The sequence below is a fragment of the Thermobia domestica genome, chromosome 5, assembly GCF_964235325.1.
Source record: "Thermobia domestica chromosome 5, izTheDome1.hap1.1, whole genome shotgun sequence".
Classification (NCBI taxonomy): Eukaryota; Metazoa; Arthropoda; class Insecta; order Zygentoma; family Lepismatidae; genus Thermobia; species Thermobia domestica.
In genome coordinates this window covers 308,131,546-308,154,883 of record NC_137458.1, presented here as the reverse complement: position 1 = coordinate 308,154,883, position 23,338 = coordinate 308,131,546, and the positions used below count along the sequence as shown (strand labels likewise).

The 23,338-nt window shown below is 35.9% G+C and overlaps 1 protein-coding gene across 1 annotated transcript in view; it reads right to left on the bottom strand.

Annotated features, from left to right (window-relative positions):
• Nucleotides 1-16,373, bottom strand: part of LOC145684946 (uncharacterized) — a 43,730-nt gene extending 27,357 nt beyond the window's left edge. The window contains exon 1 of the mRNA XM_081757299.1: nt 15,833-16,373. Coding sequence (XP_081613425.1) covers nt 15,833-16,188 — 356 coding nt within the window. The 5' untranslated portion in view covers nt 16,189-16,373. The remainder of the gene's footprint in view (nt 1-15,832) is intronic.
• Between the last annotated feature and the right edge of the window lie 6,965 nt (nt 16,374-23,338).

The window sequence follows — 23,338 nt, the reverse complement described above, 5'->3', positions numbered from 1 at the left end:
CCATCATTTAGCGGGAAAAACGGATCACACATCACTACTATTTTTGTCTAACAAAAACAGCTGGAATCAGGTAGAAAACAGTGTGCAATACCGGATTTATCATCTACTATAAGACCTGTATGCGACAGTGAGGAATTACCGGTACCAGTAACTGCAGAAAATGTGATAGTGGGTGACGATGAATCTGGTAATGAGCATGAATAAGGTTTAAAAGACTTATGCCGACCCAATATTTGAATTGCCTTGCGAATCAAATAACCCCACAGTTTCACAGAAGGGGATCTCAACGATCTTGTTCGCGATTGAAATTATAAGCAGGAATCTGATCTTTTAGCTTCGCGACTGAAAGGATGGAATATTCTCTCTCTCGATGCAAAATGAGTCTTTCTTGTGACCGCCATGCTGTTATCTGATTATTTCTCGAAGGAATGTGACGCTTTTTTAAAAAAACAGTACCGAAACCGTTATGGATACTCTTGACCATGCATACAGTGTAAATAAGTGGCGTTGGTTTATAGATTTTTGGAAGTGGATTCTTAATGTAGTCCTTCTCCACAACGGAAACAAATTTCCTTCTGTTCCGATTGCTCATGCAGTTAACCTTCAGGAGACTTATGAGACTTTCAAACTACTTTTCACTCTTATCCAATATGACAAATACGAATGCAATATCTGGAAAGATCTAAAGCAATTGCTATTCTGCTTAGCATGCAGCTAGGGTACACAAAGTACTGCTGCTTTCAATGCGAGCGATAGAAAAATCAATATTGTGAAAAAAATGGCCTGCTCGCAATGAACTACTGCCTGGACATAAAAATGTGGCGAACGTTTCTCTTGTTGCCTCTAAAAATTATGTATTTAACTGTTGTGCACATTAAATTGGGACTTATCAAAACTTCGCGAAAGATATGGAGCAAACATTACGTCCATTCATGTTCTTGCGACAGAAGTTTGCAAAGATCAGTGATTCTAAAATAAAAGAAGGAATATTTCAGGGACTCCAAATTAGGGATTTAATGAATGATGAGAATTTGTTTAGTGGTGTTGAGGAGATAGCATCGCTGTCCTTTGTATGTATTTGCAAGTTTTCAGGCAACCATAAAGCAGATAATTATGATGATATTGTACATGAACTAGTGACATCACAACATCGTATGGGGTGTAACATGTCACTTAAACTGCATTTCCTGAACAACTATTTAAACTTCTTCCCGGATAACCTTGGTGCCATTAGTGACGAGAATGGTGAACGCTTCTACCAGGATATTTGTCAAATCGAAAAGAGCTATCAAGGAAAGTGCACTGCTGCAATGTTATCTGAGTATTGCTGAACCTTACGACGGAACTTCGCTGAGGGAAATGTACGCAGAAAAACGAGTAGAACACATTTTTAGGCAAGTTTCTTAATTTTCAATTACTTCTATGTTGGTATACCTTTGTGAACTAATACCGATTTTTAGAAACTATATGTAAGAAACCATTGTTTCGAGACAATGTCTTTATGGCAATACACATAATACATAAGCTGCCATAGGCATGCACAAAAATTACAAACGTATGAAAACTGAGGACGCTGGAGAAATTCTGCAATTTGCTCTGGATTATAGACTAAATTATCTTCCAAAAACAGTTTGTTTTTTTCTTGTGACAAACTTTATTTTCCTTCTATAAAAGTGTAACCTGATACATACAGCTGTAGATAACTATTGTGTGTAACAGATGTGAAGCATCACGAGCTGTAGCCATTGGTGCGCGATATTCCAAGCGGTGTTGCTCATTGCAGACTCCACTCTGCCTTTTCGCTCTTCCTCCAGTTGCGATTATGACATGCATTGGCAACATTATTCATAATGTAAATATACTATTCCAGCACACTCAGAAATTTTGACTGTGCATTCTAGAAGTATATATAGCAACTAAATTACTTACCTATTAATTTTCCAGTGGATATGCTAAACACTCGTTTTCAACACTACTTTCACTATCGTCTATGTTAGTTAATATTTCGTCATTGTCTGAATATGAGTCTTGAAAATTTATCATTGGCTAAAAAAATTGTAAACAAAAAAAAAATAATTCTTCGAGCTTGACTTCGTAATGCTCTTTCTTAAAAAAAAGAAGAAGAAAACTCCGCAACTGTACTCCGTTTGCTTAAATATATTGTCAACTATAATTTTGGAGAACAAACGAACTACCACGAAAGAAAGCAACCCAGACACTAATGAATTCTGTTCATGCTAGAAGAGAAGTTGCGTTCCTACACAACTAGCTCCTTTGTTTCCGTATCTGTTCTTATAATAACACATTCTTATACTTGGCCCAGGTCTCACAACGATACTCCATCTGATTACTATGCAACTCGATATACTGGAGTTACGAAAATTTATGACAGCATTCAGACGCCTGGTGCTTTTGAATCCCTTCTAGAGGAGGGAGGAAATAAAAGTCGCACATAATAAGGTAGTGAAACGTGAAAGAAAAAAGAAACAGAAAATATACTGCGTTTCTTCTGTCGAATAAGGAACAATCTACCTTGAAGTAAATTTCAAAACAATTTTACGAACTTCCCATACTTTGTTCTTAGGATGTTAGGCACATATATACGAATCAAATTTCAAAGGCGTGTAGCCACGTAGGAAAAGGGGAACCTGTCTTTCCAAACTATTTCCAACTCCAAAATCAGGTTTGTCTGGTATATGTTTAATAAACTTATTTAATAGTTAATGCAAATGGGGGACGTTTATAATAAAATATGAGAATTAAAAAAAATCAAACATCATTAATACGGTTTCTGTACCTAATTAAAACCCTAAATTTAATCATATGCTTTATATTCTCATTTTCCTAACTGGGCGCACACCGTATGAACTCACTACTATATTATTGCGTTGATATTTTTTCGAGTTTTTTTTTCCTTTACTATTTTAATCCACATAAACACAAAGTCAAATAAACAGACTGCTATAAATAGCATTTGCTTTCTTATGAATAGCTTATTGATTCATCTCCTACAATCCGGTTTTCAACTTCAGTACTTTCAAGATCCGTCTTTTGATAAGGCAGCATCGTGAAAATGTATGTATAGTATGTATGGTGAGTTAAAATGCTTTCATATTTTGAAAGAGATCTTTTGTTCGCTTTTAAATGTGTGAAAAGCTTTCATCCCCCTGAAAGTAATGTTTCTCTAGAACAACCTGGTGGTTACACCCCTGATTATCCTGTAATAGAAGTTGAGTTATATTTCCAAATTGAAGAAAAATCCACTGGAAATTAGACGCGAAACTCATCGCTCGTTTTACTAATTGTTTTTATGGAAACCTTTAAAAGCGCGTATCATAACAACCAGTTGACATAAAAAGACGCAGTTTTCACGTACTGTATGTGTTCGTAGTTCTTTTCTCTTCTTCGTTCAGTGATCAGTTGATGTGCTAATACAATATTTCTAATAAGCGCCTCTGGTATTGCCAAGATTCGCAGTAGCGCGAGGAGTCAGAGTGCAGAACTGCTTGTCGCGAATTGTCAACACCGCTCAAAGCCAATTGGACGCCGCGTGAAGCCAACTCAAGGCCATGCCGATTGTCATTTGAAACACAAAATATTTATAACATTTTCTTAGTTAAAAAATACTATGGGCAATTTTTACACAATTATATCATGTAGTTAATTAATAGCTTAAACAATTCGTTACCATACTCATATAAAAGCGGCAGAAATACATGCTCACTCAAAATTTTAAGTTAGTGAAGTTATGGACAATTTATCTCGAGTAAACTAGTCACGAACCCAACGGAACAGTATCATATCAGATTAGCTCACAAAAAAGCAACAGAAAAATTTCAACAAAAATAGCATTATAATACATTACAGGAGAGGAAATGAAATAAAAAAAGACAGCTGTGTATGATAAAATACAAATATGTACAGTATAATAATTATAATTTAAAGAGCCGAAATGAAATAAAAATCCTTGACTCACAATGTATTTTCAAATAAAATATACGAAATTCATTTCTACAAAATGTAAAGTGTGATTCATTCACCCATAAGAGTTCACAAAAATATTTATTTAACTCCTATAATAAAGCTACGATAAGGTGAAACTTCATTCTGAGAAGCGACTGTGGCACAATTTATACGAATAATTTCATCACACTTTTGAAATGAAATTAATAAAATATATTGCGTAGTTCGTATCTACGGCCATTCTCACTTACACATACAATCTAAAAAGAAAGTAACTCATAATTTACTTCATTGATCTCCTAAGATAGACTTGATCTCAGATTAATCCCTCTGCAGTTATAAGCAAAATAATTCAGAATAGCTGGTCCAAGTTTGAAGCAATTTCAAGTATAACTGTTGGGAATGTTTTCACGACTTGTACCTAGGGATATTCTTAGATTCCATTAAATCCTTAAAATAGCATCTTAATTTAATTCGCCTGAAAGAAATGACACGACCTCAAGTTTTACCATAACCAGCCAGAAGCAGAACAGGAGAACGTCAGATGCGAAAGTATGGAAAATGTTTAAATACGATCGAGAACTTTTCCGTTGGTTGTCAGTAGAGAATCTTTCTTCATTATAGTTAAACAAGAGAGGATTTACTTCACTCTGCTACTAGGGAAATCATGATGTTAAATACATACTTTTACGATAGCGTCTAGAGCGACGCGAACAGGAGTTTCAAATTCAGAATGTGTTTCAAATAGAACGAATGGAACTACATTCGTGGTTTGTAGCTAGGAAACTTCTTACTATTTCCTAAATTTTAGGAAACTAAAACTAGAAATCTTTTGCACTTATTAAATAAAAATGACAAGATCTTACATCCCGCAGTTAGAAGTAGAATAGTTGCAATAAAAAAATACAAGTCAGAAAATATTACAAAAAGAATTTCCAATCTTCCTATTTGAAATATTATCGAACTTGAAACTAGTAATTGTATCTTTTCTGCTTCTCAACGCAAAGGATGTAATTTGAAATTTTATCATCTTTATTAGCTGAGTGAGATAAATTATTTATAATTATTTTCAGCAACCTAATTGATGTAAAAATGTAGATACTAGCAATGAAACGCAGCCAATTCCTTCTACTCTTAACTTATTCTAAAGTTTGACCTATTATTTACGCTGCTCTGAGAAGCTAACTAGGAAGTTTCTGATTACAAATCATGTTATCGATACACGACGAGTTAGATAAATTATGAGTTATTTTCCAGAATCCCCTAGTTGTCAGTCATAAAAAAAAATCTCAATCGTTGTATTTGTAAAGTTTTGAATTTTGACCTACTAATAGCGGATATTCTCTAACAAGAGGGTACAATTTGATGTCATGTCATTCCTAAAAAACAAGTAAACTAAGTGATTATTATTTTCAAATTTAAAAGAAGGTATGTATGGATATAGATGTAATTCTCGAGCTATTTCCTACTTTTTCTATTTCAATCGTGTTTCAAAATAGTGCGGATTATTGGTGCCACAGTGAATTTTAAAGAGGGATAGTGTTCCTGTGATTGTTTTGTTTTTTACTATACCAGTGAATAAACTATATGCTGTATTTTCCTGGATTACCCAAAACAAAACCAGTTATGAATATACGTATATTTTGGAGCTATATTTGTCGTATGCCTTGGTCAATTCGACAATTCGCAAAAGAATTTCTATTACACTTGATTCGCTAAATTATTATTATTATATTGAACAAGCTGTTATTTAATCATGTACCAATTCAAACACCAGCAGCTGCGTGGGAAAAGAAATGTTTATGAACAATATTTTGAAGTAAGAGACGATGAGAATCAAGAAAAATAGGCAAAATTCTTGGGTCCTCCCTGAACATTCCGGTACATTTACCATTTCATAATTATAATAATTATTAATATTATTACTATTAAAACAGAGTAAATTAAATATTACTGAGCTACTACGAGGCAAACTAAGAAGTGTTCTTGACTTATCTGGGTCTTAATGTTATGGATCTGAACAATTTAAATCAGTGATCCTTAAGATGAGGATTCGACCCTAGAAGCGGCCCTTTTGTATTATTTTCACATCTCTTCCCTTCGAATTACATTAAATGCAAAATCCATCTTCCAGAGTGTAAAGTCATATCTGTATGTCAAATTGTTCTTAGAGAGAGTAAAGTTTTAAGTACTTGTTTGACGCTCCCTTTTCAAAATTTAAGATTAGAAAGAAATAATATGTATAGCCTATGATTTCTTCTAAATTATGGTGGTTTCAATAAAAATTCCTGAAAGTTTACAAACTTTAAAGTGCGACTTTCTATAGCATAGCAACCAACACGAAAACATTCAGTAGTGCAGATTTACTGTAAATTTTACACAGCAATACCTACTGATACGTATTGCTACGTAATGATATTAGACTAGTGTGTAAAGATTCTAAATATGTTGTGTTCTTGCCTACAACATGCCTATCTACGTAGAAATAAATTAACGAAGATCGGTGTTACGCACGTTTTCGTCCACAAAGTAGCTATAACAATTGCAAGTGAAATGAAGTTAAGTTTTAAAAGGAAACTGCTAAGGTATGACGAGCAACTATAGAAATATCCGAGAGTTATGGATTCCAGAAGATTACGAAATTTAAGTTAGCAATGTGCTATGTATAACACAAGTATGTAAAAAATGAAAACATATTAGGATATAACCTATACCAACTTTAATAGTGTACAAATACATATTTTACACGTAGGGTAAGTAATTTTATGTAATATACATTGTTTCGTGCTACCCTCATTTACATGTATACTCAGCTTCGGTGACGCACCTGTTCCCAACACACCCCTTCGCTTTCGCTCGGCTCACCATGTTGCGCTTCTGCCCTGACTCACTCAGACAACATTTGTGCTTTTAGGGGCAACCTAGCACAAGTAGGTTAGTGTCTTTTGCACAATAGTTCTTATCGTGTACCTACACTGCAGCACCCTTAAGTAAAGCTATACAGGGTGAGTCAAAATAAGTGGTACAAGCCATTATCTCGCGAACTATACACCATATAAGAAAAATATTAAGAGACAATGTACAATACAGAGGGGCCTAAGAAATGAGTAAAATATTAGGTTTCACCCGCCCCCCATTTTGGGGGGAGGGGGGTGAACGTGAAATTTTCAAATAAGAACATAGGTCGAGTGATACCTCGTTCGAAAGAGCTTGAAAAATTGAACAATTGTTGTAGGAAACAATTTTTGATATGGGGCACCGTTTTCAAGATGGGCCCCAAAAATGGTCCTGTATCTGATAAAATTTCCAGTACTTATAAATAAGTGTTACAAGCCAATATATCGCGAACTATACATCATATAAGAAAAATATTAAGAGACAATGTACAATACAGAGGGACCTAAGAAATGAGTCAAACACTAGGTTTTCCCCGCCCCCCATTTTGGGGGGAGGGGGGCAAACGTGAAATTTTCAAATGGAAACATAGGTCGGGTGATACCTCGTTCGAAAGAGCTTGAAAAATTGAACAATTTTTGTAGGAAACAATTTTTGATATGGGGCACCGTTTTCAAGATGGGCCCCAAAAATGGTCCTGTATCCGATAAAATTCCCAGTACTTATAAATCGGAAACGGCTAAGTAGAGAGACATGAAACAAAAAATGAAAAAGGTGAACGCCGTAGGCAACGTGGAATGGTGTTGTCGTGTTGCCCCAGGACCCCATCATGGGGCCCCGGGACGAATTGTAAAATTTCAAATCTGAATATTGGTCGAGTGATACCTTGTTTGATAGATTATGGAAAACCAAACAGCTTATTAAAAAAATATTTTGATTTCGGGCTGGCCTGTTTCAAAATGGCCGTCGGAAATGGTTCCACATTCAGATAGAAAGTGCAGTGTTCAAACTGAGTGTTACAAGCCAATATCCCGCGAATTATTGCATCTAATAAAAAGTGTTAAGAGTAAATGTACAATACAAACAGGCCTAAAAATATGTCGAACATGAGGTTCCATCATCATACTGTAACTGAAAGACAAGTAAAATGTTCGGGGGCAAAATCGACCTATATGGGTTAACGTAATAATAATAATAAAATAATAATAATAATAATAATAATAATAAGAAGAAGAAGAAGAAGAAGTAGTAGGAGGAGGAGGATACTACAACGAAAAATAATAATAAAACTAGTAATAATAATAATAATATGAATGAAAATAATAATATTAATACCAATTTAAGAAAATTGTAAATTGTGTTTGTCACGTAGTTTAAGAACCGGGATACAATCTAGATACTACGTAGAAATAAATGTAGTAAAATGTGTATTGTCTCAACTCCAGAAAATAGACATTTTAACGTATTATAAATTGGTGCCGGAAACCCGAAAATAGACATTAGAAACGTAGCAATAGGTAGTACTCTACCTCCTTAATAATGGCTGGTATACACAAGTGTCAATAGAGCCGATCACACAGGGGACGGGGAATGTGATTTTTTACTGTTCTACTGAGAACATTTGACTGTACCTGTGTGTTGTTAGTTCATGCAGTGTGAATAGTATGGTATTATTTTTTTCTTGTTGAGTAGTAGTGTTCAACGTAAAATCATTGATGTTACATTGCCTAGCTGTTAGTGAGAGTGTTAGTGACTTAAAGGGAAGTGGCAGTGTGGATATTGTAGTAGGGACTGTAGTTGTGTGTTGAACGGTTCAAAAGCGTAGAAAGAACGGGATATCAACTTTGGTGATAAGTTTTCCGTACAAGGAGACGAACACTATCGCATTAATATTATTAGTTTGGGTAGCGTTTGAATAGAGCAATGGCGGTGTTTGATCATTGTGTAGATATGTTGCTGGTGTTGGGCGAATGTAGAAGAAACTATCGTAACGCGGAACTAATGTATGCAATGCGCTATACCCAACGCCAACAAACATCTCACATGGCATTTCTGCGATTGGAGAGACGTTTGCGGCAACATGGTAGTCTTGTCCGGGGACGAGGTAGGGGTAGTTACCGCTCTGCAACCAATGAAGAACGTGCAACAGGAATATTGGCAGCAGTGCATGTAGACCCACATGTTACCACGAGACACCTCGCTCAGGCCAGTGGAGTTAGCCAAAGATCTGTAGTGCGTATTTTGCACGAGTACATGTTTCATCCGTATCATATCATCTTACATCAGGAACTATCTGGCAATGATTTTCATGCCAGATTGAAATTTTGTCTATGGTTGGAAAGTATGGAAAACAGACAGCGCAACTTCATATCCACCATCTTGTTTAGCGATGAAGCTACATTTACAAACACAGGACACGTAAACTGACACAATATGCATTATTCGGCTAGGGAAAATCCACTATGGCAGAGACAAGTTGCTCATCAGCATCGGTGGTCTCTTAATGTATGGTGTGGCATCCTTGGTAACCATATCATTGGGCCATATTTTTTTGATGGACGTCTTATTGGTGATACCTATGCCGCATTTATCAGTGATGTACTATACCCGGAGTTGTTAGAGAATATTCCTTTCGCTGAACTATAAGAATTTTGTATCAACATGATGGTGCTCCAGCACACAACGCACGCCAGGTCAGAGCCTTATTGGACCACCGTATGGCGAATAAATGGATTGGGCGTCGAGGTCCTATTCACTGGCCTCCACGATCTCCTGACCTAACCCCACTTGATTTTTTCCTCTGGGGTTATGTTAAGGATCGGGTAATGTCCAACGTACCAACAACTACTGATGATACGAAGGCTCGTATCCAAGGTGTGTGTGCATCTATCACTCCAGAGATGCTACATGATGTACGAACATCCCTATGCCGCCGGTGTGTGGAGCAGGATGGAGGACATATCGAGCATCATTTGTAACATGGTACGTGTTGAAATTATTTGCTTTACAGTGATTGAAATTACAATTTTTAACATCGCACATACCCGTAGAATTACTAAACGTTATTCTACTACTTTACAGGATATTAGGTTGTGGTAATGCTGTTGTGACAGGCTTGCCTGAAATCAAAACAACTTTTGTAGTAAGCTGTTTGGTATTTCACGATCTATCAAAGAGGTATCACTCGCCCTATGTTGCGATTTGAAAATTCCATGTACACCCCTCCATACAAATGCGGGGCGAGGGAACTTTAACACAAATTTCAGGCTTTCTGTATTGTACATTGACTCTTAACACTTTTCTTATTTGATGCGTAGTTCGCTTGATATTGGCGTGTAATACTCAATTTGAACACTGCACTTTCTATCTGAATGTGGAACCATTTTTGGCGGCCATTTTGAAACAGGCTTGCCCAAAATGAAAACAAATTTTGTACGAAGCTGTTTGGCTTTTCGCGATCTATCAAACAAGGTATCACTCAACCTACAGGTATATTCCCATTTGAAATTTTGAAATTGGTCCCGGGGCCCCATGATTAGGGCCCTGGGGACACCACGACAACATCATTCCACATTACCTATGATGTTTTCGTTCTTCATTTTTTGTTTAATCGTTTCCTACTCATACGTTTCCGATTTAGAAATACTGGAAATTTTATCTGATACAGGACCAATTTTGGGGCCCATTTTGAAAACGGTGCCCCATATCAAAAATTGTTTCCTACAAAAATTGTTCAGTTTTTCAAGCTCTTTCGAACGAGGTACCACTCGACCTACGTTCCCATTTGAAAATTTCACGTTCACCCCCTCCCCCAAAATGGAGGGAGAGGGAAACCTAATGTTTGACTCATTTCTTAGGCCCCTCCGTATTGTACATTGTCTCTTAATATTTTTCTTATATGATGTATAGTTCGCGATATATTGGCTTGTAACACTATTTATAAGTACTGGAAATTTTATCGGATACAGGACCATTTTTGGGGCCCATCTTGGAAACGGTGCTCCATATCAAAAATTGTTTCCTACAAAAATTGTTCAATTTTTCAAGCTCTTTCGAACGAGGTATCACTCGACCTATGTTCTCATTTGAAAATTTCACGTTCACCCCTTCCCCCCAAAATGGGGGCGGGGGAAACCTAGTGTTTGACTCATTGCTGAGGCCCCTCTGTATTGTACATTGTCTCTTAATATTTTTCTTATATGGTGTATAGTTCGCGAGATATTGGCTTGTAACACTTATTTTGACTCACCCTGTATATAGGAATGCTGTCTGCACCGCACAAATGATTGTTGATTACACAGAAAAATGGAAACAAATTCTTTAAGTTTTGCGCCCCACTCGTATGCCCTCTAGGTTAAATGAGACACTGATAATAAGAAATAACTTTAATAAAATAATTTTCGTGAAGGAATGAGAGTTTAAATATAAGTGATTATTCTCAGTGCAAAGTAAACTGAAATGAACTCTGAGTGATGGTGAAAGTATTATTTGTATTGTGTTCTCTTCCACCATCCCCTCGTATATGAACCTACCTCCCGTCTCTGACACGCCTGATTCCTACGGACGCACGCTGTCGCTATCGTTCGGCCACTGTGACTCGCTTAGCTAGCATTTGTGCATTTCAGTGACCACCTAACACAAATTGCTCCGTGTTTTATGCACTATAAAATTTTATTTTAGTAGTCCACACCGTCTTTATACTGAACCCTCTTGAAGTTAGTGTCCAAGTAGAGCTTAACTGCTGTATTGCCGGACTAACTTTAGAAAATTTACCAGCTGAATTAGAGAATTTATTTTGGTTTGTGAGGAAAAGTGAAAGTAAGTCAGGTGAGGGGGATGGTTGAGGTTAAGAAAATACTTGTTTTAGTTAACAATTTTTCATGTTGTAAGTGGCACTATATATAGAGGCGGAATGGACTGTTAGGCGGAGGAGTATACTTGTTATGGTTTAAGGGATACGGCAGGGTGGAAATGGTGCATAAATAACAAGATCGTCCATATCGTGTTTGACATTTATCGAGTTGGACAAAAGTGAGAAGTGTAAGTTGTTAAAATGATGTGACAGGCATACTCTACTAAACAAGCAAAAATTTTGTCGTAAGTGTAGAAACGAATTGAAACTACAGAAAAGATAAGGAACCTCTAACCAAACCTAATATAATCTAACGTAACTAAGTACATTTTGGACTGTATTTAATACCTTTCCCAAAGCTGTGCAACACATAATTCATGCATATTGTGACGTTTAAAGTGTTTATTCCATTATCCTCTATTATGCTGCTGATGTGCCTGCTCTCTACGAACTCATCCCTTTCCTGTCGCTCGGGTCCCCGTGCTGCGCTTCTTCTCTGATTCGGTTAGAAAGCAGTCATGCTTTTAGTGCAAATCAAACACTAGTTTGTCTGTATTTTATGCACTTGTTTTTATGAGATACGTCTAACTGTATTTCGAGTAACAATCACAGTCAAGTAAGCTGGAGTTACAGCCCACTATTTTGCGGGAGAAAAAAATAAAATTCACTTCTTTTTCGATTTTCCCGTGGTCCGACAATACAGCAGCAAAGCCGTAAGTAGCAATGAATTTCATCTTTTATTGCGCGCTCTGCTGAAGCAAATAAAAAGCTCAAACCTAACCTGGAATTATAAGAAAATGTTTCAAAATTTGGTAGAAACGGGTCTGCTCGAGTAATGGCAAACAGAAAAATAATAATAATAAAAAAAGGTTTTACGTACCATTCTAAGGCAGAATCCGCTAAAAGACACTGTGGTAATGAGAAATCAATGAAATGGGAATGAAGAAAGTGGGAGGAACAGGAGAACCACGAGAAAACCCACACATAGAATGTTTGTCTACCACGAAATTCGCTTGGGGTGAGCTAAGATGGAACCAAGGACCGGATGTGCCAGAGGTGAACGATCAACCTCTGAGCCCCGTCACCCCGAAAATACAGAAACCTAATTCCTTAAAAGGAAATAAATATGCAACGAATTTATGCACGAATCCTATAACGATATTGTTATATGTACTTTTTAACGAGTCCTCGTATTTTCAATGTTAATTCTTGGAACTAACGCCTAGTCGATATTCGCAGAAGAGCGAAACAATGGAATTTTCTACCCAGAAGGTGCCTCTTTCCTCAAGACATTTCAGCACCTCTCGTCGAACCGTATTTGGGAAGGTATTTGTTCGTTCCCTCACTCACACCCACGTAAAGCTGAATTTTCAAGCAACAGCAGTGGATCATACGTCATAATGTGCATTTTCGATAATAAGTATTAATTATTTACACTACTATGTGCTTCAATATGATTAATGTACTCTCAATCACATGATAATTAATTAATTACTTCTTACTATCGAAGCAGTTATATAAAAACTAAATGTTTTGTGCGAACTATTTTTTATTCCACTAACGTATCAATGAACCTCCATTGTGTCAACGAAGAGAGCAGGCATGACTTGGAGCGGGAAGTGCAAGTTGGACAACGGAAGAGGTTAGAGCACTCGACGAACGACTCCAATTTTAGTGCTAAATGCAACCGCCAAAAGTTGCAATACAATTTTTGTTTGGTTCATCAGTAACATTTTAACTAAAAATGTAGTATGAGGGGAAAATGGAACAATCATGTAGGAGGAGTCTTTTGTTGGAAATTGCAAGAAATATTTTTTTTTAGTAATAGTGGAAGAAGAAAAGTACTGTCTTCAGAATCCTTATGAAATTCTTTGAATTTCTGAAACCGTGATGTCCGTGCATTTCCGTCGACATCGTTTCGCTCGCGTCCGAATCGATTTCTAGGAGCCAAAATCTATTTTATGTGAAGTGTATAAATGTGCTTCTAATTGCCAAAAAATTAAAAATATATACATATATCAAATATATCCGTTCAGTGTTATCATTTTAAATTTGGCAACAGCTACTAAATAGTGTTTTTGTGTATATTTTCTCGTGCTATTTTCTATTGTGAAAAAGGATAAGTATTAGTATGTAGTACATGCATGCTTTCATATTTTATTAGCTTACAGATAAAGTACATTGAAAGTGGCGCAGTGCAAAGGTAATTTCTTTCTCACTCTGCAACCATCCGGTCTCAGCATTGTCCCTTATCCCTTCCACAAACGTTTTTTGAAATTATCAATAAGAAATGTATTGTCGATATAGCTGTAAGGTGCTTGACTCACCAGTGACAGTGGGCACACGACTCAGCCTTCTTGTGGTTATTTAATGCACCCGAACCTGATGACCGTGAGTGTGGATTCTTCCCTATAATAATTGGTGTTCGATCTCATCATTACTTGACTTTTCTCTATAGGCTGTTAGGAACGAACCCAGGATCACAATAAATTGCTTATCCCAAACCGGGACATACAAGATTAAAGCTCATAGAATGGCTTTTCCCAAACATGGACCAGCAAGGGTCTAATCCAGGACCATCACAGAATGGCTTTTCCCAAACAGGGACCACCAAGGGTCGAACATAGGACCATCATAGAATGGCTATTCCCAAACAGCAACAGGTAAAGAACGAACCCAAAACACTCATAATCCTTACAATATCTGCACCCATTCTTGGTTAGAATCCAGTACAACACATTTCACGTTTGGATGTCGGAAATTTTCGGTTCCCTTCAGTCACGCTATATTTTACATAAGGCTCTATATATGGAGCACCTAAAATGTAAAAATGTACAAGAATTGGTGACAAATCTGTAATCAGTAATAAATTAATCACTACTTTATGGAGATATAATCTATATAAGATTTGTATGTGGGGTATCAATCGCTTTTGTCTTTGTGTACAGGTAAACTATTATGACAGACCACTTAAAAAATGTAATGATTAATTTGCGTGGGGGAATCCCTGGCAAGGTTCTAGATTACTGGTCCCCTTTCTCTGGATGCGGGTCAGTGATATAGGTGATCCAGAAGAGCCGAAAAACTGTATTAATAGATGACCAGAAGAAAATAATACACTTTCTCGGATGTTCCGGGTCACCTATACCACGGACCCGCATCTCCCTAACCGCCCCTTCCCACAACAACACAATTTTCTATAAAATTATAGCAGGATAACCTTCGACTATTTAAAAAAACCTAAAATATTATTATTTTGAAAAAAGTTAAATAGTTCTTCAAAGCATTGGGGGGCAAGCCCCTCTAACCCCTCCGACAACAATAAACATTTTTACACACGTATGGAGCAAAACCCTCTAACCCAAAAAACTAACATATCCTTATTTTTAAAACGTAGGATGTTAATAATGTGACTGACTAGTGTTGTTCCATAAACAGAAATGGTGGAAGAACAACCACATGAAGTTATGACTTGACAAAACAATTAATATAATTGATAATAAATAGTGTTCACATCAACTAAAGAAACATCATCATCGCAAACATAAAGAAGGAGGAGCATGTATCAGGTAAGCAAATACGGGGTTTGTTTAGTACAAGGGGTCCAGAAGCACGTAAAAAACACAAAATTTACAGAAGAAATGAATGTTGCAAGTAAGACGTAACAGAACGTAAGCAAATCTAACCTAACCTAACCTAAAATAACTTAAGCTAACCTGAACGTAAACTAACCTAATATTAGTAGAAATAAGCGAAATTCTATCATTTTTTGGAAAATTATGATGGACCCATACACTAATATAACATAAACTAACCAAACCTAACCTAAACTTATCTAAACTAACCTAACCTACCGTAAACTAACCTAATGTGAACAGAAATTACCAAAATTGTAACAATTTTTATAGAAAAAAGCTGGACCCCTTCTGCTAAACAGAGGCCGCAAATACTTCTATCTATGAAAAATATAGGGTGACCAGTAATCTAGAACCTTTCCGGAATCCCTCATACGTAACTATTTCTTTCGAAGGAACGGTATTGATCTTTACTTATAAAATTCCCGAACGCATGCAACTGCATTATCAATCTGAACCACGTATTGTATACAAAATATAACCTTACCTTTCTCGCTGAACTAAACCTTTTTTTATTAATTGTTTGTAGTCATTAGAGTACGACCCAGAAATCTCCTTAACCACTATTTTTGTTAGCGTTTCTTTATTACTTTCACAAGCAGGATCTTCGACTCGAATTTCTGCTTTCACTGTATCGATGTTTAATTCCACATCGGAAGAATACATTGCTACATCGTTATCCCTTATTTGTTCTTCTTCCGATGTTGATAATATTAATTCTTTGTTGTCAGTCATCAGTTCATATGTCCACGCATTCCCTTCGTGTAAATCTTCCTCAGGAAAGTCATTCTCGATTTCTTCTTTGCAGATCATTTCCAACTTAATAGAAGCCTCACCATCCATTACAACTACAAATTTAATACGAAGATGGAACTGAGCTCGATACTTTTAATTTATTTTACACTGGCAGTGTTAATCAAATTACTTACAAGAACGTTCATAGAAGCAACTTAATACTTGCAATCAAAAATAAGGTCAGATTTTATTAAAAAAGAATATTTGCTCTCTGAAAACACCGTATTTGTTTATCTTCGTTGCAGTGATGCCAATTCCTTCAGAGCCATTTTCCCTTCACAAGCTTCAGAATTTCCCTTTTCCGGACAAAATTTCCCTTCATCCAAAACGTTCAAGTACTGTATTTAGTAAACGTATTTTTAATCGTTTTCGCTTCCACCCCCTCACCGCAATCTTATAACACATACAAGCAGATACCTGACAACCTTCCTTTGAGCTTACGTAGAATTTGAACTTGGTTTGTTGTTTAGGCATCTAAGGCGTCACTATAGAGGAGGGGAAAGGATATGGAAAGGTGTAGGCCAGGACCTATGTTAAAGGTGCAATCTCTGCATTTGCCTGGTGTGATTGAGGAAAAACCCTATAAATACCTCGGTCAGGACGGACAACCTAAATAAATAATAAAAAATATAAAATAAATATTACGTAACTAATTTTTATTATAGATATCATGATAGATTTTAATATTAATGTAACCTAACGTACAAAGAAATTATTAAGTATATATTTGGTATGTACTTACATAAGAACAGAACTCCCATATTTACAGAAACGAATACGAACAGTTACAAAGAAAACTCTAGCTGCTACTGTCTTTGGCTGTACACGAGGAATGTTCGTAAGCACAATACAAAGTTTAGAGATGCGGAATTCTTAAGAATTTATAATTCTGTGCACACAGTCACCAGGAAATCTGTAAACTTACACAAACACACATACACTAATGACCCAGCATTCGCCCATATATACATATTTACATTCACGACACGCAGATTTTCTTCTCTTACATTGATTAATCCTCTTCAGAATCAATTTTTTGGTTGGAAAAACATCTTCTCATTGGGAAAACCAAACTGTTATAATAGTTGGAGTGATAATTTAATTGAGAAATATTTAATCTTATTGCTTTGCATTTAATTCAACAATGGGAAGATTAATTTTGATAAAAGATTTTAAATAAGCATTGTTGTAATGTTTCGAATTTAACTGAATATGTTGATCGGCGTGTAATATTGATAAATATTAACGAATGCAAAGCAAGATAACTTGTGAGAATTTATGTGAAATATGTGCAACGGATTGTGTTTGAACAAATAGGATGTTGAATTTATACTGAATTTTAATTAGATTAATTAGATACGAAAATACATTCAATCTAAAAATGATTGAAGAGAGGTTCAAATTTCCCTGCAATATTGAGATAATACAAGCAATTTCCCTTTTTCCCTTTTCTCTAAAATTTACTCAAAATTTCCCTGCGTCAAGGGAAATTTCCCTTCAATTGGCATCACTGCTTCGTTGCCGGATTCGAGGAGGAACCAGCGTTGCCAGAATGAACATTAAAAAGTAGCATGGCTGTGCTTCAAAAATATTGGATTTGAATATGTAGAACAAAAAAAAAAAACTACATTTAATCGCATTTAAATACTAATTAATGTAGAGCAGCCTAGGCCTTAGTCTAAACACAGTTTGGCGTGGGTAAAAGTATAAAAATGGCGTGTTTGGTTGTGCTGCGTGGAAAATTCAGAAGTTGAAGAACTGCAACTATACAAGATTAACACTGATTTTTACGGTCAAGTGATTCAAGAATTAATAAAAATGTTCAGTCGCGTTGATGGAAAAATGTTATATATATATATATATATATATATATATATATATATATATATATATATATATATATATATATATAATATTTCTCCCTCAAAGAAGCCACTAAATTGTAAACACGAACGAGTTAGGACAATTTGCCCGTTTGGTGTCAAATAATACTAGATATAAGGAATTTGTAATGGTAGTTTAAAATTTAATTCCTACTGTAAAATTAAAGTGCTATAGTACCGTTAAAATAAGTAAGTGCATATAAAACGTATGGCATTACTCGAACACACTTTTCTACCTAAATTTTACGCATTTCGTACACTTTCAGATTAGGTTATAACTTTGTATTTCTTTTATCCAAGCATGAGCTATATGAGAAACTCAAGTCCTACTTGCAGATTGGCTTCAGGAAGGCTCAGTACAGTGTGGACCAATGCTAAAAACTCTCTCATAAAACACGAACCATATTTTGGGGACGACATGGGCAATGGGGACCAGTTATCGACAGGGACGAGATAGGTATCATTCAATTCGTATTAACAAGTAGATCAATAATTGGTATGCCATTTTCCCGAAAATTCAATTTTAACCCGTGCAATTAATAAAAATTCGGGATTTTGGGCAATGGGGACCTGTTCTTGACTTGGACGAGAAGGGTATCATTCGATTCCTATTAACAAGTAGATCATTAATAATATGCCATTTTCCCGAAATTTCAATTTGTACTCGGGAAATTAATAAAAGTTCGGGATTTTGGGCAATGGAGACAAGTTGTCGACCAGGACGAATGGACATCAGTCGATTCGTATTAAGAACCACGTGATAATTACATGTTATTTTCTCAAAAATTTCTCTTTACCCGGGAAATTAATAAAAATAGGTGAACTAGGGCAATGAGGACCAGTTTTCGACAAGGACGACAAGGGTATTATTCGATTCGCATTAACAAGTAGATAAATAATTGGTATGCCATTTTCACGAAAATTCAATTTTAACCCGGGAAATTAAGAAAATTCGGGATTTTGGGCAATTGGGACCAGTTGTCGACAGGGACGAGATGAGTATCATTCGATTCGAATTAGCAAGTAGATGAAAAATTAGTATGCTATTTTGCCGAAAAATTAATAAAAATTCGGTATTTTGGGCAATGGGGACCAGTTGTCGACAGGGACAAAATGGGTATCATTCAATTCGTATTAACAAGTAGACCAGTAATTGGTATGCCATTTTCACGAAAATTTAAGTTTAAACCAGGAAATTAATAAAAATTAGCGATATTGGGCAATGAGGACCAGTTGTCGACAGGGACGAGATGAGTATCGTTCGATTCGTATTAATGAGTAGATCAAAATTTGGTATGCCATTTTCCCGAAAATTCAATTTTAAACCAGGAAATTATTAAAAACTTGGGATTTTGGGCAATGGGCATCAATTGTCGACAGGGAAGAGAGATGCATCATTCGATTAATATTAACAAGTAGATAAATAATTAGTATGCCATTTTCCCAAAAATTCAATATTTACCCGGGAAATTGATAAAATTTCGGAATTTTGGGCAATGGGGACAATTTGTCGAAAGGGACGAGATGGGCATCAGTCGATTCGTATTAACAACCAGATGATAATTGGTATGCCATTTTCCCAAAACTTCCATTTTTAGCCGGGAAATTAATAAAAACAGGGGAATTTGGACAATGTTGAGAACCAGTTGTCGACAAGGACGAGAAGGGTATTATACGATTCGCACTAAGAAGTAGATAAATAATTGGAATGACATTTTCTCAAAAATTCAATTTTAATCCGGAAAATTAATAAAAAATCGGGAGTTTAGGCAACGTCGACCAGTTGTCGACAGGGACGATATGGGTATCAATCGATTCGTATTCACAAGTAGATCAATAATCGGTATGCCATTTTCCGGAAAATTCATTTTTAACCGGGAAAATCATTAAATTTCTGGATTTTTGGCAATGGGGACCTGTTGTCGACAGGGACGAGATGGGTGTCATTCAATTCCTATTAACTAGTAGAACAATAATTCGTATGTCATTTTCCCGAAAATTCAATTTTTACCCGGGAAATTAATAAAAATTCTGGATTTTGGGCAATGGGGACCTGTTGTCAACCGGGACGAGATGGGCATCAGTCGATTCGTATTAGCAACCAGATGATAATTGGTGTGTCATTTTCCCAAAAATTTCATTTCTACCCGGGAAATTAATAAAAATAGGGGAATTAGGGCAATGAGGACCACTTGTCGACAAGGACGAGAAGGGTATTATTCGATCCGCATTAACAAGTAGATAAATAAATTGTATGACATTTTCCCGAAAATTCAATTTTAATCCGGGAAATTAATAAAATTCGCGATTTTGGGCAATGCGCACCAGTTGTCGGCAGGGACTAGATAAGTATCATTCGATTCATATTAACAAGTAGATCAAAAATTGGTATGCCATATTTTCGAAAATTCAATTTTAACCCGAAAAATTAATAGAAATTCGGAATCTTGGTCAATGGGGACCATTTGTCGACAGGGACGAGATGATAATCATTCTATTCATGTTAATAAGTAGATCTATAATTAGCATGCCCTTTTCAGGAAATTTCAATTTCAAATTAATAAATTATTGATCAACTTGTTAATACGAATCGAATAATACTCTTCTCGTCCCTGTCGACAACTGGTCCCCATTGCCCTAAATCCCGAATTTTTATTAATTTCCTGGGTTAAAATTGAATTCTCGGGACAATGAAATTCCAATTATTCATCTACTTGTTAATAGAAATCGAATAATACCCATCTCATTCCTCTCGAGAACAGGTGTCCATTGCTCATAATCCCGAATTTTTTAATTACCCGGCTTAAAATTGAATTTTCGGGAAAAGGACATACCAATATTTGATCTATATGTTAATACGAATCGAATGATACCCATCTCGTCCCTGTCGACAACTGGTCTCCATTGTCAAAAATTCCGAATTTTTATTAATTTCCCAGGTAAGTTTGCATTTTCGGGAAAATGGCATACCAATTATTGATCTACTTACCAATAGGAATCGAATGATACCCATCTTGTCTGTGTCGACAACAGGTCTGCATTGTTGAAAATGCCGAATTTTCTTAATTTCCCGGTTTAAAATTCAATTTTCGGCATAATGGCATACCAATTATTGATGTACTTGTTAATACGAATCGAATGATACCCATCACGTTCCTGTCGACAAGTGGTCCCCATTTCCGGAAATCCCGAATTTTAAATAATTTTTCGGGTCAAAATGGAATTTTTTGAAACAATGGCAACCCATTTTTGATATACTTGTTAATACGAATAGAATGATATCCATCTTGTCCCTGTCGACAACAAGTCATCATTCCTCATAATCCCGAATTTGTATTAATTTCCCTTGATTAAATTGAATTTTCGGGAAAATGGCATACCAATTCTTGATCTACATGTTAATAGGAATCGAACGATACCCATCTCTTCCCTGTCGACAACTGGTCCCCATTGTCAAAAATCCAGAATATATTAATTTTTCGGGTTAAAATTGAATTTTCGGGAAAATGATATACCAATTATCGATCTATTTGTTAATAGAAATCGAATGATTCATCTCGTCCCTGTCGACAACAGGCGTCCATTGTTCAAAATCCCGAATTTTTATCAATTTCCCGGGTTAAAATTGCATTTTCGGGAAAGCGGCATACCAATTAACGATCTACTTGTTAATAGGAATCGAATGATATCCATCATGTCCCTGTCGACAAGTGCTAGCCATTTCCGATAATCCCGAATTATTAATAATTTTTCGGGTTAAAATGGAATTTTTTGAAAAAATGGCAACCAAATATTGATATACTTGTTAATTGGAATCGAATGATACCCATCTCGTCCCTGTCGACAAGAAGTCATCATTGCTCAAAATCCCGAATTTTTTTTAATTTCTCGGCTTAAAATTGAGTTTTCGGGAAAATGGCATACCAATTATTGATCTACATGTAAATACGAATAGAGTGATACCCATCTCGTCCCTGGCGACAACTAGTCCCCATTGCCCAAAAATCACGAATTTTAATTAATTTCCCGGATTAAAATTGTATTTTCGGGACAATGTCATACCAATTATTGATCTACTTGTTAATACGAATCAACTGTTGCCCACCCGTCTCTGTTGTAGCTTGTCCCCATTGCTTAAAATACCTGAATTTTCTTAATTTACCGGGTTAAAAATGAATTCTCGGGAAAATGGCATACGAACTATTGATGTACTTGTTAATACAAATCGAATGATACCCAACTCGTCGCGGTCGACAAGTGGTCCTAATTGCCCAAATTTTCGAATTTTCCTGATTTCCCGGGTTAAAATAGAATTTTCGGAAAAATGTCATACCAATTATTGATCTAATTGTTAATGCGAATCGAATGATACCCATCTCGTCCCTGTTGACAACTGGTCCCAATTGCCCAAAATCCTGAATTTTCTTAATTTCCCGGTTTAAAATTGGATTTTCTTGACAACGAAATACCAATTATTGGTCTACTTGTTAATAGGAATCGAATGATACCCATCTCGTTCTTGTCGAGAACAGGTCTGCATTGCCCAAAATCCCAAATTTTCTTAATTTCCCGGGTTAAAAGTCAATTTCCGTCAAAATGACATATCGATTATTGATCTACTTGTTAATTCAAATTGAATGATACCCATCTCGTCCCTGTCGACTACTGATCCCCATTGCCTGAAATCCCGAATATTTATTAATTTCCCGGATTAAAATTCAATTTTGGGGAAAATGAGATACCAATTATCGATCTTCTTGTTAATAGAAATCGAATGACTCATCTCGTCTCTGTCGACAACAGGTGTCCATTGCTCAAAATGCCGAATTTTCTTAATTTCCCGGGTAAGAATTGAATTTTCGGTAAAATGGCATACCAATTAATGATCTACTTGTTAATACGAATCGAATGATACCTATCTCGTTTCTGTCGACAACTGGTCCCCATTGTCAATAATCCCGAATTTTTATTAATTTCCCGAGTTAAAATTGCATTTTCGGGAAAATGGCATACCAATTATTGATCTACTTGTTAATAGAAATCGAATGATACCATCTCGTTTCTCTCGACAACTGGTCCCCATTTCCCAAAATCCCGAATTTTTAATAATTTTTCGGCTTAAAATGGAATTTTCGGGAAAATGTCAAATCAATTATTGATCTACTTGTTAATACGAATCGACTGATGCCCACGCGACTCTGTCGTATCTTGTCCACATTGCCCAAAGTCCCGAATTTTCTTAATTTCCCGGGTTAAAATTAAATTTTCGGGAAAATGTCATACCAATTATTGATGTACTTGTTAATAAAAATCGA